Raw genomic sequence first — 15094 nt, 5'->3', positions numbered from 1 at the left:
AAAAAAAAAAAAAAAAAAAAAAAAAAGAAAAAAATATATAAAATGCTCAACTATTTATAATGATATATTTACAAAATTATGGATAATACATAATTAAAAAAAAAAAAAAAAAAAAAAAAAAAAAAGTACATATAAAAAATAGAAACTCAAATTAGAATATAAACATCTATTAATACTTTTTTTTTTTTTTTTTTTTTTTTATATATGTATTATTTCTTGAAAGCTCTATATATTCATATCTCTTATTTTTTCTAGTTTCTAAATCCTTTTTCAATAAAAATTATTAGAAATATTTATATGTTAATTATAATAAAAAAAAGTTTCTATAACCTTTAATTAAAATTATAATATCATTATCTGAATATTTTTATAAAAATTACAAAATTTATAAAATAATAATTTCTTAAAAAAACCTTTAAGAACTTAATAAATTTTTAATACTCTCTTCTTATTTTTTAAAAAGGTATTATAGAGTTAAAAAAAAAAAAAAAAAAAAACATAATACATACAGTATTTCTTAAAAATGAGAATATTCTTAAAATATTAGATTAGAACCTTTTTAAAAAGGAATATACATTAGGTTCTTTATGTTTTAAAAACATAAGATTAAAATTTTAAATTTAGGTCACTTAAACATTTTTTGGGATTTTTTTTTTTAAGAAATATTATTTATAATGATCCTTTTTTTATAATTATATTTTTCTTTATTTTCTAAAAATACCTTACTTATACTTATTAAAGTTTATTTTATTTCTAATTATGGAAAAAAAAATTAATAGATTTATTAATTTTTTTTTCTTTTAAATATTTTTTATAGAATTACATTTTAGCACACTAATTAAAATAATTAGAATAAATAACTTTAAATAAGAATTTTTTTTTATTATATTTTTATATTTCTTTACATTTAAGTTTTTCAAGGATGTGATTTATTAATTTTACTTAATCCAATAAAAATAATGAAAAGTATACGTAATTTGTAATATTTCAAATTATTAAAAAAAAAAAGAACTTTCTTATATTAGGCTTTTTATTAATATTTTCAACAGAGATGAAATAAATAACACTTTATTAAAAAAAATTCTTTTAAATATATGAAAAGATTTTTTTATTTTATAAAATTTTCCTTCTATATAAATTTTATGTATGTTATGAAAAAATTAAAATTTAAAGAAGTTTAAATTAAAGAATAGTAATTAATAATATAAAATTATATTTTATTCTATAACTAATTTATAAAAAATATTATTAGAATTCTTTATAGTTTATCACTGCATTATTTTTGAGCTAATCAAAAGGCATTAATTAAAAATTCATTGAATTAATATGTAATAGTGGTAACATAATAAAAAATTATAAATGAAATTTAAAATATATTAACATTTCTTTATGATGTGTTTAATTATATAATATATTACTGATCTTTTAATAACTCATTCTATTATACTTATATTTATCTTAAAATTTTTTTCTTTTTTATTTGCATGTTATTTAAATATAAATATTTTCTTTTTTCTTTTTTCTTTTTTCTTTTTTCTTTTTTTCTTTTTTCTTTTTTCTTTTTTCTTTTTTTCTTTTTTCTTTTTTCTTTTTTCTTTTTTTCTTTGTATTTTTCCTTCTATTTATTGTATGCATGTTTTGAACTTATATTAATCATCTCTTTTTATATATAAATTATAAATTTAAAATGTACTCTCTTTTTTAATTTCTTGAGTTTTTTTTTTTTTTTTTATTTTGTTTTTATTTTTTTAAATTAAAACATATGCCTTCATAATTTTTATGGATATTTGCTTAGAATTTCATAAAACATTATTCTTAATACAAGATATTTTATTCCTAATTTCAAAAAGAAAAATTAAAATGAAATTTAACAAAATTATACATGTTAAAACGCTTCAAAAATTTGTGTCAATAATAATATTAATATATTATTGTATGAATTATTTTAACTTTTGAAAAATTAAACTAATATTATATTAGAACTTTTATGCTTACTAAAGAAAAATAAAATTCTAAATTTTCATTAGCAAATTAAAAAAAAAAATTTACACTTAAAAAAAGGAAACAGAAGAGTTAATAGAATCTTATCTATAAATAATTATTTTAACAAAAATGAAAAGTTAATTTTTTAATCAACAATATTTGTTAAACATAATTTTTAAGAATTGTAGAATATGTTTTTATTACATTTAAAAAAAAAAAATATACTATTTTGTATATAATATAAATTACCTTGCACATAATTTGAATTATTTATCCTTTTAAAGATTTTATTATACTAAATTCAATAATAATTATTAGCATACATTTTCTAAATTTTATTATTTTTTTTTTTTTTTTTTTTTTTTTTTAAAAAANTTATTTTTTTTTTTTTTTTTTTTTTTTTTTTTTGTCTTTTTTTTAATTCTTCTTAACAAATGTGTGAAATATTATAAAATATGTTTCTTTATTATACTGTATGATAATTTATTATTCTTTTAAACATTCTACATAAGTTATTTTAGGATTCCTTATCTTATCTTATCTTATCTTATTTATTTTTTTTTTTTTTTTTTTTTTTTTTTTTTTTTTTTTTTTTTTTTGTTTAAATAGATGATTATAATATTTAAATTATAGAAAACTTTAAGATATTATAGTATATATTTTTTATTATAAAGTATTTTAAATATATAAATTTATAGGATTTGTAATTTTCATATTTGTTTTTATAATATGAATAGTTTGATTATTCATAATTATATATGATATAATATAGGTAATCTATTTAATATTCTAATTTTTCTTTTTTTCTTTACAATTTTTATTATTTGCGAAAAAAATTAAAATAATTCTGATAAAATTTTCTTAATGTTTTGTTAGTTTCATAAATGACTTTACAAAGAAATAAAATAGATATTAATGAAATAATTTAATAAATTTTATAAATTTTTTTTTTTTAACAAATATAAAAAAAAAAAAAATTAATAATTTTAATTATTAATAGAACGTTATTTTATCCTGTAATTTTGTTTATTTTTCCTTTTAAAATATTTCCTTTGATAAATAGGTTTTTACTTTAAATACTTCTCTTTTTAAGATATTATAAAAAAAAAAAAAAAAAAAAAAAATATATATCAATAAGTAAAAGATATTAGAAAATCTTAGAAACTTTTATTTGACTTAAATTGTGCACATAAATTGGAAAATATTTGATGGAAATTTTAAATATTTTTAAAGCAATATAATTAATAATAAAATATTATTCATCTTTTACTTAAAATATAATATAATAAATTCTATTATAAAAAAAAAAGAAAAAAAGAAATATTTAATAAAATAATATATATATATAATATAATTTTTTTAGGTTTATTTATTTTTTTATTTTTATTTTACATTTTCTTGAGCAAACATATTGTAAATAAGGAAATTTAAAATAAAAATGTGTGTGTTCTTTTTTTTTTTTGTATAACATGAATATGTATTGTTTTAATTTATTTACAATTATTTTTATAGAAAACTATCATCATACTAACTTAATTTAATTTGAAGTTTTTTTTTTTTTAAAAAATTTTTGTTAAGCATATTTTTTTTTTAAAAGAGAAGCTACAATATATACCATATGATTTTTTATGAAAAAAAAAAAAAAAAAAAAAAAAAAAAAATATAAACAAATAAAATAGCTCACAATTTATAAAGTAATTCTTATTTGTTTTTATTTTTTATTAGTAAAATTGTAGGTCTTTTTGTTGCTTTTATTATATTTTTTTTATAATTTTTGTATATCGTTATTCATTAATTTGTAAGTTCATTCATCAGGCACTTTTATATTTTTTTATTTAAATTGAAGAAATGTCTTCTTTTGAAAGTTAAATTAATATTATATATATATATATATAATTGTTTTTCTATTTATAATTTTTTTTTTTTTTTTATTTCATTGTTATTTAAATATATAAATTTATAATAATAGGTATTTTTTTTTTTTTTTTTTTTTTTTTTTTTTTATGTTTTTTTTTTTTTTTTTTTTTTTTTTTTTGTTAGTACAAATGTATTAAAATTTTTATATTATTTTTTTTTTTATTTTCCATATAGTTATTTTTACTTTTTATTTTTAGAATAAAATTTTAACACATTTTTTTTTTTTTTTTTTTTTTAATTTTGAATTAATAAATAAGAAGAAATCTGTTAGAAAAAACAAATGATTTAGGAAAATTTTTTATTTGTATCATTATATTATTAATGTAACAAGACTATTTAAAAATAAAAAGAATGAAAAGAGAAAATAATAATTTATCAAAATCAACTATTAACATTTTAAAAAAAAATAGTACTATAGAAAAACATGTCAACTTAAAAACCACTTCAAAAATTCCAGTATCAAATAAAGAAAAGATTCAAATAAAAAAAAAAGAAAGCACACCTTTAAGTGAAAAAAATATTATTATAATAAAAAAGAATAATTCAAATTATTCAGAAAAAATAAATACATATGATGAAGAAAAAAGTAATGAAAAGATGTTTAAATTAAAAAAAAAAAGTGAAGAAATTGATATAAATGGAAATTCTGAAGAAATGAATAATGAAAATAACAATAATGATAATAATGAAATTGTTAATGATTATAACAACGATAAAGATATTTACAATGAGGTGAAGATTAAAAAAATTAAGGAAATTAACAAAAATAAAGAAGACGTAAAAGAAAAAATTGTCAGTGATAATGATAAGTTAAATGAAAAAATAGAAAGTTATGAAAAGATATATAAAATGGAAAATTTAGTAGAAAATTATAAAAATAAAAATGAAAATGAATGTGAAAAGAAAGAAAATGAAAATAATGAAGAAATAAAAAGTGAAAATGAAAGAAAAGATAAAGATGAAGAAGATGAAGAAGATGAAAATGAAGAAAAAAATGAAAATGAAAAAAAAGATGAAGATGAAAATAATGAAGAAATAAAAAGTGAAAGTGAAAAAAAAGATAAAGATGAAGAAGATGAAGAAGATGAAAATGAAGAAAAAAATGAAAATGAAAAAAAAGACAAAGATGAAGATAAAAATGAATATGAAGAAAAAAATGAAAAGGAAAAAAAAAAAAAACAAAAAGACAAATCATATGAAAAAGGTAGTATATATCAAAGTATATTAAAAAAATTGAGTTTGGAAAAAAATGAAGAATTAGAAAATAGTCATATTATAATATTTGGTAATAAAGATGTGGGAAAATCTTCATTAATTCAATCGTTACAACGTATTTCTATGAATGGAGATATAAATAATGAAGAATTATATCAGATTAAAAGTCGAGTGTTACCATTAGATTACGCATGTTTAAATATTAGAAATCTAGAAGAAAACAATAAAGTAAAAGATATAAAGGGATATAGCCATATATGGGTATTACAGCATTCTTCTTATATTAGTTCATTAATTAAACACATGAAAAAATGTAAAAATATAAAAAAAATAGTTATATTGATATGTACAGATTTATTTAAACCATATAATATTATATCTGATTTAAATAATTGGATAGAATGTCTATATATTTTATTTGAAGAATTACATTCTTATTACGATTTAGAAGTATTTAATGAATTAAAAGAAAAATTAGAAAATTATATATATAATTATAAAAAACACATGTTTGAAAAAAAAAACAAAAATAAAAATGATACTTATGATTTAGATAAAAAGAGTTTAATCAAAATAAATTTAGCATTTCCAATATTTTTTATTATTTGTAAATCAGATGGTTATGAAATTTTAAACAATAGAACGTATCAAGGATATATTGATGTAATAATTTCATATTTACGAAATTTAGCCATAAATTATCAGGCCTCTATTATATTTTGTAACACTATAAATAAAAAAGAACCAAAAAATATAGATATTTTATATAAATATATAATGCATAGAATTTATAATTTTTCTTTTAATGAAAATGCTATATTAGATGACTACGAAAAAATATTCATACCATCAGGATATGATGATCAAGAATTAATAAATGAATCTATTAAAAATACTTTTGTTGAGAATTTTAGCAAACCATATGACTCTATCATTATTAAACCAATTTCAAATAAAAGTATCGTTGAACATAGTCAAAATATTGTTCAAGATATTTATTTTAATGATTTTTTAGAAAGTTTAACATATGATATCACCACTAATGAAATAGATGATAAAAAAGAAGATGACGATGAGAAAATAAAGAATTCAGTTATTTTTAATGAAAATAATAAAAGTAAAGAAGAAGTTAATCAGAAAAGTTTAAATAAAGAAAAAAATGATCAATCTTTGCATAGTTTTTTTCAAAGTCTTTTAGCAAAAGGAAGATCAAAATCACCAAGTGCTCCAAATATATCACCATTACCTTTGGAGAAAAAATTTTGAAATACAAAATAAGAAAAAAAATTATATAAAATAAAAAACAATAATAATATAAGAAATATTATGCTTATATATATATATATATTTATGTATTTAAAACAATGAAATTATGAAAATAATGAATTATATTCAATTAAGAATTTATACTTATAAAAAAAAAGATAAAAAAAAAAAAAAAAAAACAACATTTAGAAATAGAAAATATACACAATTTGTTTATATATTACATTACTATTTTTTTTTTTTTATGTTATTTATTTTTTTCCTTTATTTTTAATTAATTTTTTCTTTTTAATTAACTAATATTAAATATTTATTTTTTTATGTTTATTTTTATTTTAATTTTTAGACATTTTTTTTGTTATTTAATTTTTCTATTTTTTTTTCTATTTTTTTTTTGAAATAATATATGCATAGTATGTGTATGCATTTATTTATTTTTGTTATATTTTCATTCTTATTAAAATGAAAAAATATACTTTAGTATTTTTTTTATGGTATTATTGAATATACAATTCTAATTAACAAAATATATATATATACATTTATTTATTTATAAATTATATAAAATAATTATATAAATAAATTATATAAATAAATTATATAAAATAATGTATTTTTTATTTAAATATGAAAGAATCATATTTAAATAATACAATATGAATTATTATAAAATGTAAAAAATATAATTTTAACAGAAGAATAAAAATAAATGTATATTTTGAAAGAAAAAGAAAAAAAAATAAAGAATAAAATAAGGAGGAAAAAAAAAAAAAAAAAAAAAAAAAAAAAAAAAATGAATTATATAAAACAAAACTGGTTAAAACATAATTCTATAAAAAATTAACCAAGTGAAATAAAAGATTCACTGATAAACCAAAAATACTATCAATATTTCCTTTTATTTCTTTTATATGTTTATGCATAAAAGTATTTTCTATTTTTAAAGCACCAGCACAAAAATAAATAGTTAAATCATCTAATATTTTATTTATAATATTATCATTCATATCACAAATTTTGATAACAGATTCATCTATTCCAGTTACAATTCTTTCAGTTATAAAATCAATTAATGTAATACTACTGTAGCTAAAACATTTATTGTTGTTATATGATTTAAGGAAATTATATGCTTCATTTTTATCTTTTGGTTTTTCATATATTTTATTATTACAATATATTACTTCATCACCTACTAATAGTAATAATTTTTTATTTTTACTCAATTCTAAAATTTTCTTTTTTAATTCAATATTATTTTTAATCATACTTAATAATTTCAATCCTTTTGCGATAGAAATATTTGATGTTAATGTAAAAGGATCATGTCTTTTTCTGCATCCTATTTTTTTTTCATCAATTTTTATATGAATTGATAAAAAATTTAAATTGTTTTTTTTTAAAATGTATTTTCTTGAATTAGATGTAGAACCAAGAATAAAAAAATAATCATTTAAATCATTTAAGTTTTTTATGTTGGAAGAATTCAATGTTTGCATATTTGACATATAATTTTTTCTATATCTATCACATAAGTCACATTCATCATTTTTTTCATCATAGCATAAAAATAAAACATCATTTTTTTTCTTATTACTATATATATTTATGTCTTCACTTATGCATTTCATCATTTCTATCTTATTTAAATTATCATACTCTTCACATATACATGTATTCTGGTTTTCTTCTATCACAGAATTACATAATTCATCTGATGAATTTTTTACAGATATATTTTTTTTTGTATTATCAAAATGAAGAGAATTATTAGAAATTTCATTAACCTCTTTTTCTACATATACTTTATCATTTACAATATAGTTATATAAGTTACTATCTATTAAATTATTTACTTTTATAATTTTATGATTAACATTTTTGTTATAAACACAAAAAGACAAATTAGAAATAACTTCTTCATCTATTTCTAATTCAAATTCATTATATAATTGATCTTCATTTTTTATATTTTCTTCCTCCTTTAAAATGTTTCTATTATTTAATTCATTTTCTTTATTGTATATATTATTTGTTTTATATTCTTTATAATTAGGTTCATTCATTTTTTTTTTTATTTGATTTTATAAATTTTGTTATTTTTATTATTTTTTATAGTTAATTCTCAATTTTCACTTTTTCAAATATTTAATCTTATTCTTTTTTCTTTAAAAAACCTATTATTATTATTATTATTATTATTATTATTATTATTATTATTATTATTATTTAATTTTCTTATTTTATCATTATTATAATTTTATTTTTTTAAATTTTATCATATATTACTACTGATTACATATAAGGGAGAGTTTAATAATTCTAAGATGAAAAGTATATGAAGAAATTTATATTTTTCTTAAATTGACATACTTTTTTTTTTTTTTTCTAAAAAGTTTTAATTATGTCTAAATTTTTCTAATGAGAAAAAAAAAATTATTGTAAAAATAAGACATAGATAAAATAACTAAAAATATTATTAGTAAATATAAAAATATATATGTATTTTAAAGGTGAAATTAAAAAGTAAAAAAAATATATATATATAATATAATAATTTAGATAAGAAATATGAAAGAGTTAAAGTATTTAAAAATAGACTTAAAAAAAAAAAAAAAAGTTATCTTCAATTATCATGAAAAATATATATGGGAAATTATAAAACTTAAAACTTTATAAATTTAAGAAGAATTTAGAAAAATGTAGTTAAACTAATTCTTTATAAATAATAATTCTATAAGTACCTTTTAAAAAAAAAAAAAAGTAATAAATAAGAAAAATAAATAAAAGAAACAAAATGGTTTTAAAGAAAAAATTAATAATAACAATGATAAATATTACTAATAAATAAAATTATTAATTAAATCTATTTTTTCATTTAAAGAAAAAGTTAATTATTATGAATTATGAAGTGAACCCATTAAAAGTTTAACTTTTTTTTTTTTTTTTGAAATATAATGCTGAAGTTATAAAATTTTATAATTTATTATAAAAAATTAGAGAAAAAAAGGAAAAAAAAAAAAAAAAAAAAAGCATGTAAACAATTATTACATACGGAATTATATAGATATATATCTACATAAATTTTATCCATAAAAATTTTTTTTAAATTTTTTATATTTTAAATACATATAATATTTTTATTTTTTTGTTCTCAATACTTTTTTTTTTAATATGTTATAATTATTTTATTTATCTTTTATCTTCTTAATTGTTAATTATAACATAAAGATGAATTGCGCTTAAATACGCAATGTGTATTAATAAATTGTATATTTTTATTTAAAATACAGCAGTATGGATTATTTGTTAATTCAAAATATATGTTAAATTTTTTTTTCGTAATTTTTTACAAAAATTTACATATATTTCTTATTATTTTTTTTTATAATAATTATGAATAAGAAGTTTTTATTTTTCTTGCTTTTTTTTTTGAGGAGCATAGTAAAAAAAATAGAAAGTAAATTATTTTTTAATGAAAAAAAATCACTTTTTTATGAAAATTTTAGAAATCAAAGAAACAAAGAATATTTTTTTATAAAAAGAAATAAAGATGACGATAAAAAAAAAGAATTACAAAATGTCTATAAATTTAATAATGGAATTTCCTTAATAAATGAAAAATTAAAAAGTGCTAAAGAAAATATATTTTTATTTTTTAAAAAAGATAAAAATATAATAGAAAAGTTAAAAGATTTAAATGAAAAAAAAAGCACATGGTTCTTCACAGGGTATGCAAAAAATATATTTAATCATAATTCTTTTTATAATGTTATTGGACTTGAAGAAATAAAAGAAATTGATTATAAGAATTTGATTTTAACATTGAAAATTGATGTAAATAAAGTTTTTAACAAAAATAATAATTTAGAAAAAAAAAATAACTTTTCTATAATTAACGGATACGAAGTAAAAAAGCTTGTACTTTTTTATAAAAATAATGATAATAGTTTTGGGAAAGATTTTATTTTATGCACTTATAAGTACATCATTTTTTATGTATTTGATAAAGAAAATAACAAATTTTATATATTTATAAATAATTTAGGTGATGAAAATATTATTTATGAAGTAAAAGAATTAAATAAAAAAGATTTTTCTGATTTTTTCTACCTTATAGATAATAAAATTGATTTAAACACAATTAATATCATTTCTTTAAGTAATAAAAATATATTTAAAAGTCATACAAATTATATGCATAAAGATGAATCTATAAATGGTAATTATTCAGATAAATTTAAATTTTATTTAAAAAAAATATGTGCAATATTTAATAATTATGATATTTTTTTAAAAGACGACATTTATGGTAAAAATATTAAATCAAGAAACACCTTAATTTATAGCAAAAAAAATTTTGTTCTTAAAAAGAAAACTTATTTTCAACATCTGAAGAATTTTTTTATTAATAATGAGGAAGACAATAATCTATTTGAGATAATTTTTAGAAATAACAATGCATACAAATTATATGTTCAAAATGATTTAAATGATAATTCTTGTTATATTTTAAAAAGCACAAAAATTAGCAAAAAAAAATTAGATCAATTATATAGATTATTTACAAACTATGATTACAAAAAAAAAGAGTGCAAAGATAAGTTTTTTGCCTACAGTAAGACGTTATTCAGTATATATAAAAATGAACTTGAAAAGGAAAAAGAAAAAAGACGAAAAAATGAAAATAATAACACTAAAAGTATTTATATAAGTATTGGTGCAAAAGAATATTTAATTTATAAAGATTCTTCATTTCTAAAAAAAAAGGATGAAATTTTATTATTTAGTTTAGCTAAACAATTTTTGAATAATTTAATTTCATGCATTAATATATAAAATTATATTTTCCTTTAAAAATAAAATAATATATTACATTTATTTTATCACAAAATTTTTTTTTACTATTTTTAATAAATATATTTATTTAGACTAATAAATAAATTAATATATATATATATATATATATTTGTAGTTGTATTTAAATCATTTTTTTTTTTTTTATGTCTTATGAAATATTTATTTATTTTTTCTATATTTTTTGTATATTAATAAATAAGTAAATATATATATATATATATATGTATATATATATGTTAATATATATATATATATGTATGTATATATATATATATATGTTAATATACTTTGTTATATATTCTCTTATGTATTGAAAAAACTTTTATTCATTTTTTTTTTTTTTTTAAAAAAGCGATTTAATGTTTTTATTTATTAACTTTTTTTTTTTTTTTTTTTTTTTTTTTTTTTGTTTTAGAAAATAGGATAAAAATTTTCTTTTATCTTTTTATTTTTTTGTAGCTTAAAGTGCATAAATTGTGCATATATATATACTATATATTTTTTAATAGAAAATAAAAATAATGAGATTAAAAAATGTGTGAACTTTTTTTATTATTTAAACATCAAAAAGTTGATATTTTTAAAATTCCTCCAAGGCCTTTTGAAGGTCACAGGTTAACAAAAAACAACTTGCAAATAAAAATATATGTGTAATTTTTTTCTTTTCCACTTTACTATGATTATAAAAAAAAAAAAAATACTGTATACAGATATATATATATGTTCCTTTATAATTTTCATTTTATAATATTAAAAACAAAAGAATTTTAATTATTTAGAGCAGAATTATGGACAGAAAAAATATGGGAAGGTTTCGTTGTTTTATATATAAAAAATGATCAAATCATTTTAAAATTAGTGGATGAAAATGGTTATTTTAAAATAAACATTAAATTTATAATGAAAGAAAATACAAGTAATTTATGTACACCTTTTATAAAAAAAAAAAAAAAAAGTATACTTTTGTTTTTTCAGAAGTTTTATTTGCTCAGTGTGTTATTCCACATAATTATGAAACCGTTGTTGAAAAAGGTAAATAAATAAAAAAAAATTTTTAAATATATATTATAAATATATATATATATATATATATATTTATATATATATATTTATATTTAAATGATTCAATATAAAAGATATATTTTAAATATAATTTTTATAAATTATTTTATTAAACATATCTTATTTACTTTATTACTTATTTTCAGCTATAGATAGTTCGAGATATTTTTCAATTAGAGTTGAAAACACTAATGATAAAAATGAAAGTATTATATAAAAAATATATATATATATATATATATATATAATAAAAGGAAATATACATATATATATGTGTTTTCGTTTAATTTAATTTTTATTATTTAAAAGTAATTTCAAAAAAAAAAAAAAAAAAAATTAAAGTCATGTATTCTTTTATAGGAATATTCTTTGAGGAGAGAACGGTGGCTTTTAATTTTCTTTGTACAATTAATGATTTTTATAGATTTAAGTAATTAAATTAAAAAAAAAAAAAAAAGATAAACAAAAAAATAAATAAAATACTTAGTAAATATGAAAATTATTAATTACTGACATATAATAATATTTTAAATTGCATAGAATTTTTAATAGTAAATTCAATTCGGTTATAGAAAAAAAAAAGTTACATAAAATGAACGAAGGTAAAATAATAATTAAATTTTCAAATATTTTCAAATTATTTTTTAAAAAATAAAATAAGAATTACTTCACATACTATTTATTTTTATTATTATTTTTATTTCTTTTGTTATATTTTAAGGAGAAAAAATAACAATAAAAATAAAAGGATTAAAAGTTAAAGAGAGGTTAGATTCTCTTTTCTAGTTTTATTAGATATAAAAAAAAAATATATATATATATATCTACTTTTAAAATTTTTTATATTTTTCAAATAATAAAAGATATTTTATTATCTTTTTTTTTTTTTTTTTTTTTCACAGAAAGGAAACAAATGACAAGAATTTTGATTTAGAATCACCAAAATAAATATTTAGGGTCATAAAAAAATAAAAAAAAAAAAACAAAACAAATAAGTTTAGAATATATCCTCACTTTAATATTATTTTAAATTTTTTATTCTTTCACTCATATTAGACATTTCTTCTAAGTGCTATAAAAAAAAAAAAAAATTGTCTTATATATTACATATTCACAAAATTAATTATTTTTTAATGTTTTAAGTATACTAATTATATATATTTATATATACATATATGTAAATTCATTGTACTTTTTTAATTACGTATTTTTTTTTTTTTAGATGTATATTTTTTTTTAATTTTATAAACAATTATAAATTTATATAAAATAATAATTTTAAAATAAATATTTTCCTTTTTTTTTTTTTTTTTTTTTTTTTTTTTTTTAAAATATTCAATTCCATTACCTTATCAATAGCATTAACAGGTCCCAATTGCCCGTCTAATTTAATGGCATGTTCTTCAGCAATTTTTGATATTAATTCATCAACCTATTAAAAGAAATAAAAAAAAAAAAAAAAATAAATGAAATAATTAAATTGTACAATAAGGAATATCACTTCTTAATTTTTTTTTTTTTTAATTATGTCATTACTTCTTCTGTTGGTGCACTAATAACCGCAGATGTTTGAACCGTATCATTTATTATGTCTGAACTGATACTCTATAAAAGTTTAATATAAAAAAAAATATATAAAAACATATGCATATATATAGATATGAGATTATAAACAAAATTGATTATATTTTTTCTTTATATATTTTTAATCTTATTGATAGTACAATTTCATCAAAAATGTTTTCTAATTTAGTTACATCATTCCCTATTTTAACTGCATTTGTTTCTGAATTTATTTTTTGTATTAATGGAATCATTACATTAACTTCTTTAACTAACTGTAAAAATTATGGTGAAATAAATAAGAATAGACAGTAAATAAAATATGTATTATTAATAATATGTTTTTTAATTTTCTATTTTAAAATAATTATATATTGACCGATGAACATCTATGGGCGCTCTCTAACCTTGATACAAGCACGTCAAGCTTGTTGCTTAAATTCAAATAATTAACTTTTTCATTTTTTTTTCTAATGCATTTTTCTGCATATAACCTAAAAGACAAAAAAATGACATATTATTATTTATTGAAAGGAAAATTTCTAAATAAAGTTACTCTAAAAAAAAAAACTTTACAAAATTCTTTCATCAATATAATTTAATTAAATCATCTATATAATTATATTTAATTTAACCTTGCTATATCAATTTTTCCAGATTGTATTGCTTTTTTTACATCTGATATCAACTTTTTTTCTTCCATTTCAGACCTATTTGATAATTTTTCCTAAAATTAGTATAGTATAAAATTAATAAAAAAAAGAAAAATACAAAAATAACATAATTTTTTTTTATTTTTTTTTTTTTTAAAAATGCTAACTAATTCTTTTGTTTTCAACTTCAAACGAAAAATATGATCTTCTGTAGACATTTTATTACCCATAGTTACAAAATATATAAAAACTAGAAATGTTTAAAAAAACATCAAATATTTAAAGGAATAATAATTATTTTTATTAAAAAAAATAATTAGGAAAATCGATTTAATCTAAATGAAACAACTTTATACATATTTTTTTCATATAAATATATTAACTATAAAAACTTTTACTACATCAAAAAAATTTTTTTTCTTTTATAAATATATAATTTTTATAGTAATAGAACTTTAAAAAATTCTTGAAGGAAAAATATTGTTAATTTCTCAAACGTATAAAACGTATAATAAAAAAAATTGAAATTTAAAAAAAAATGTTAACCTAGAAAAAAAAAAAAAAAAAAAAAAATT

At 15.1% G+C, this 15094-nt stretch overlaps 5 protein-coding genes across 5 annotated transcripts; 3 read left to right on the top strand and 2 right to left on the bottom strand.

The window, feature by feature from the left end:
• Positions 1–4251: 4251 nt before the first annotated feature.
• Positions 4252–6381, top strand: PGAL8A_00419000 (dynein light intermediate chain 2, cytosolic, putative; the record flags this gene model as incomplete). Its single annotated transcript, XM_028672908.1, has 1 exon — positions 4252–6381. The coding sequence occupies one exon, from the start codon at positions 4252–4254 to the stop codon at positions 6379–6381; it is 2130 nt and encodes a 709-aa protein (XP_028529414.1).
• An 830-nt stretch (positions 6382–7211) lies between these two features.
• On the bottom strand, positions 7212–8447 carry PGAL8A_00418900 (Maf-like protein, putative; the record flags this gene model as incomplete). The annotated part of the gene is made up of 1 exon (XM_028672907.1): positions 7212–8447. One exon carries the CDS (start codon positions 8445–8447, stop codon positions 7212–7214), a length of 1236 nt encoding a protein of 411 aa, XP_028529413.1.
• Positions 8448–9777: 1330 nt separating this feature from the next.
• PGAL8A_00418800 (conserved Plasmodium protein, unknown function) lies at positions 9778–11220 on the top strand (the record flags this gene model as incomplete). The annotated part of the gene is made up of 1 exon (XM_028672906.1): positions 9778–11220. The coding sequence occupies one exon, from the start codon at positions 9778–9780 to the stop codon at positions 11218–11220; it is 1443 nt and encodes a 480-aa protein (XP_028529412.1).
• A 555-nt stretch (positions 11221–11775) lies between these two features.
• On the top strand, positions 11776–13251 carry PGAL8A_00418750 (NECAP-like protein, putative; the record flags this gene model as incomplete). The annotated part of the gene is made up of 8 exons (XM_028672905.1): positions 11776–11855; positions 12021–12112; positions 12217–12273; positions 12450–12509; positions 12646–12733; positions 12844–12905; positions 13025–13070; positions 13206–13251. 8 exons carry the CDS (start codon positions 11776–11778, stop codon positions 13249–13251), a joined length of 531 nt encoding a protein of 176 aa, XP_028529411.1.
• A 73-nt stretch (positions 13252–13324) lies between these two features.
• Positions 13325–14737, bottom strand: VPS46 (vacuolar protein-sorting-associated protein 46, putative; the record flags this gene model as incomplete). Its single annotated transcript, XM_028672904.1, has 7 exons — positions 13325–13375; positions 13652–13735; positions 13840–13908; positions 14028–14141; positions 14246–14360; positions 14502–14593; positions 14687–14737. 7 exons carry the CDS (start codon positions 14735–14737, stop codon positions 13325–13327), a joined length of 576 nt encoding a protein of 191 aa, XP_028529410.1.
• Between the last annotated feature and the right edge of the window lie 357 nt (positions 14738–15094).

This window comes from Plasmodium gallinaceum (assembly GCF_900005855.1).
Source record: "Plasmodium gallinaceum strain 8A genome assembly, contig: PGAL8A_v1_119, whole genome shotgun sequence".
Lineage (NCBI taxonomy): Eukaryota > Apicomplexa > Aconoidasida > Haemosporida > Plasmodiidae > Plasmodium > Plasmodium gallinaceum.
This window is presented reverse-complemented; position numbering and strand designations above follow the sequence as displayed.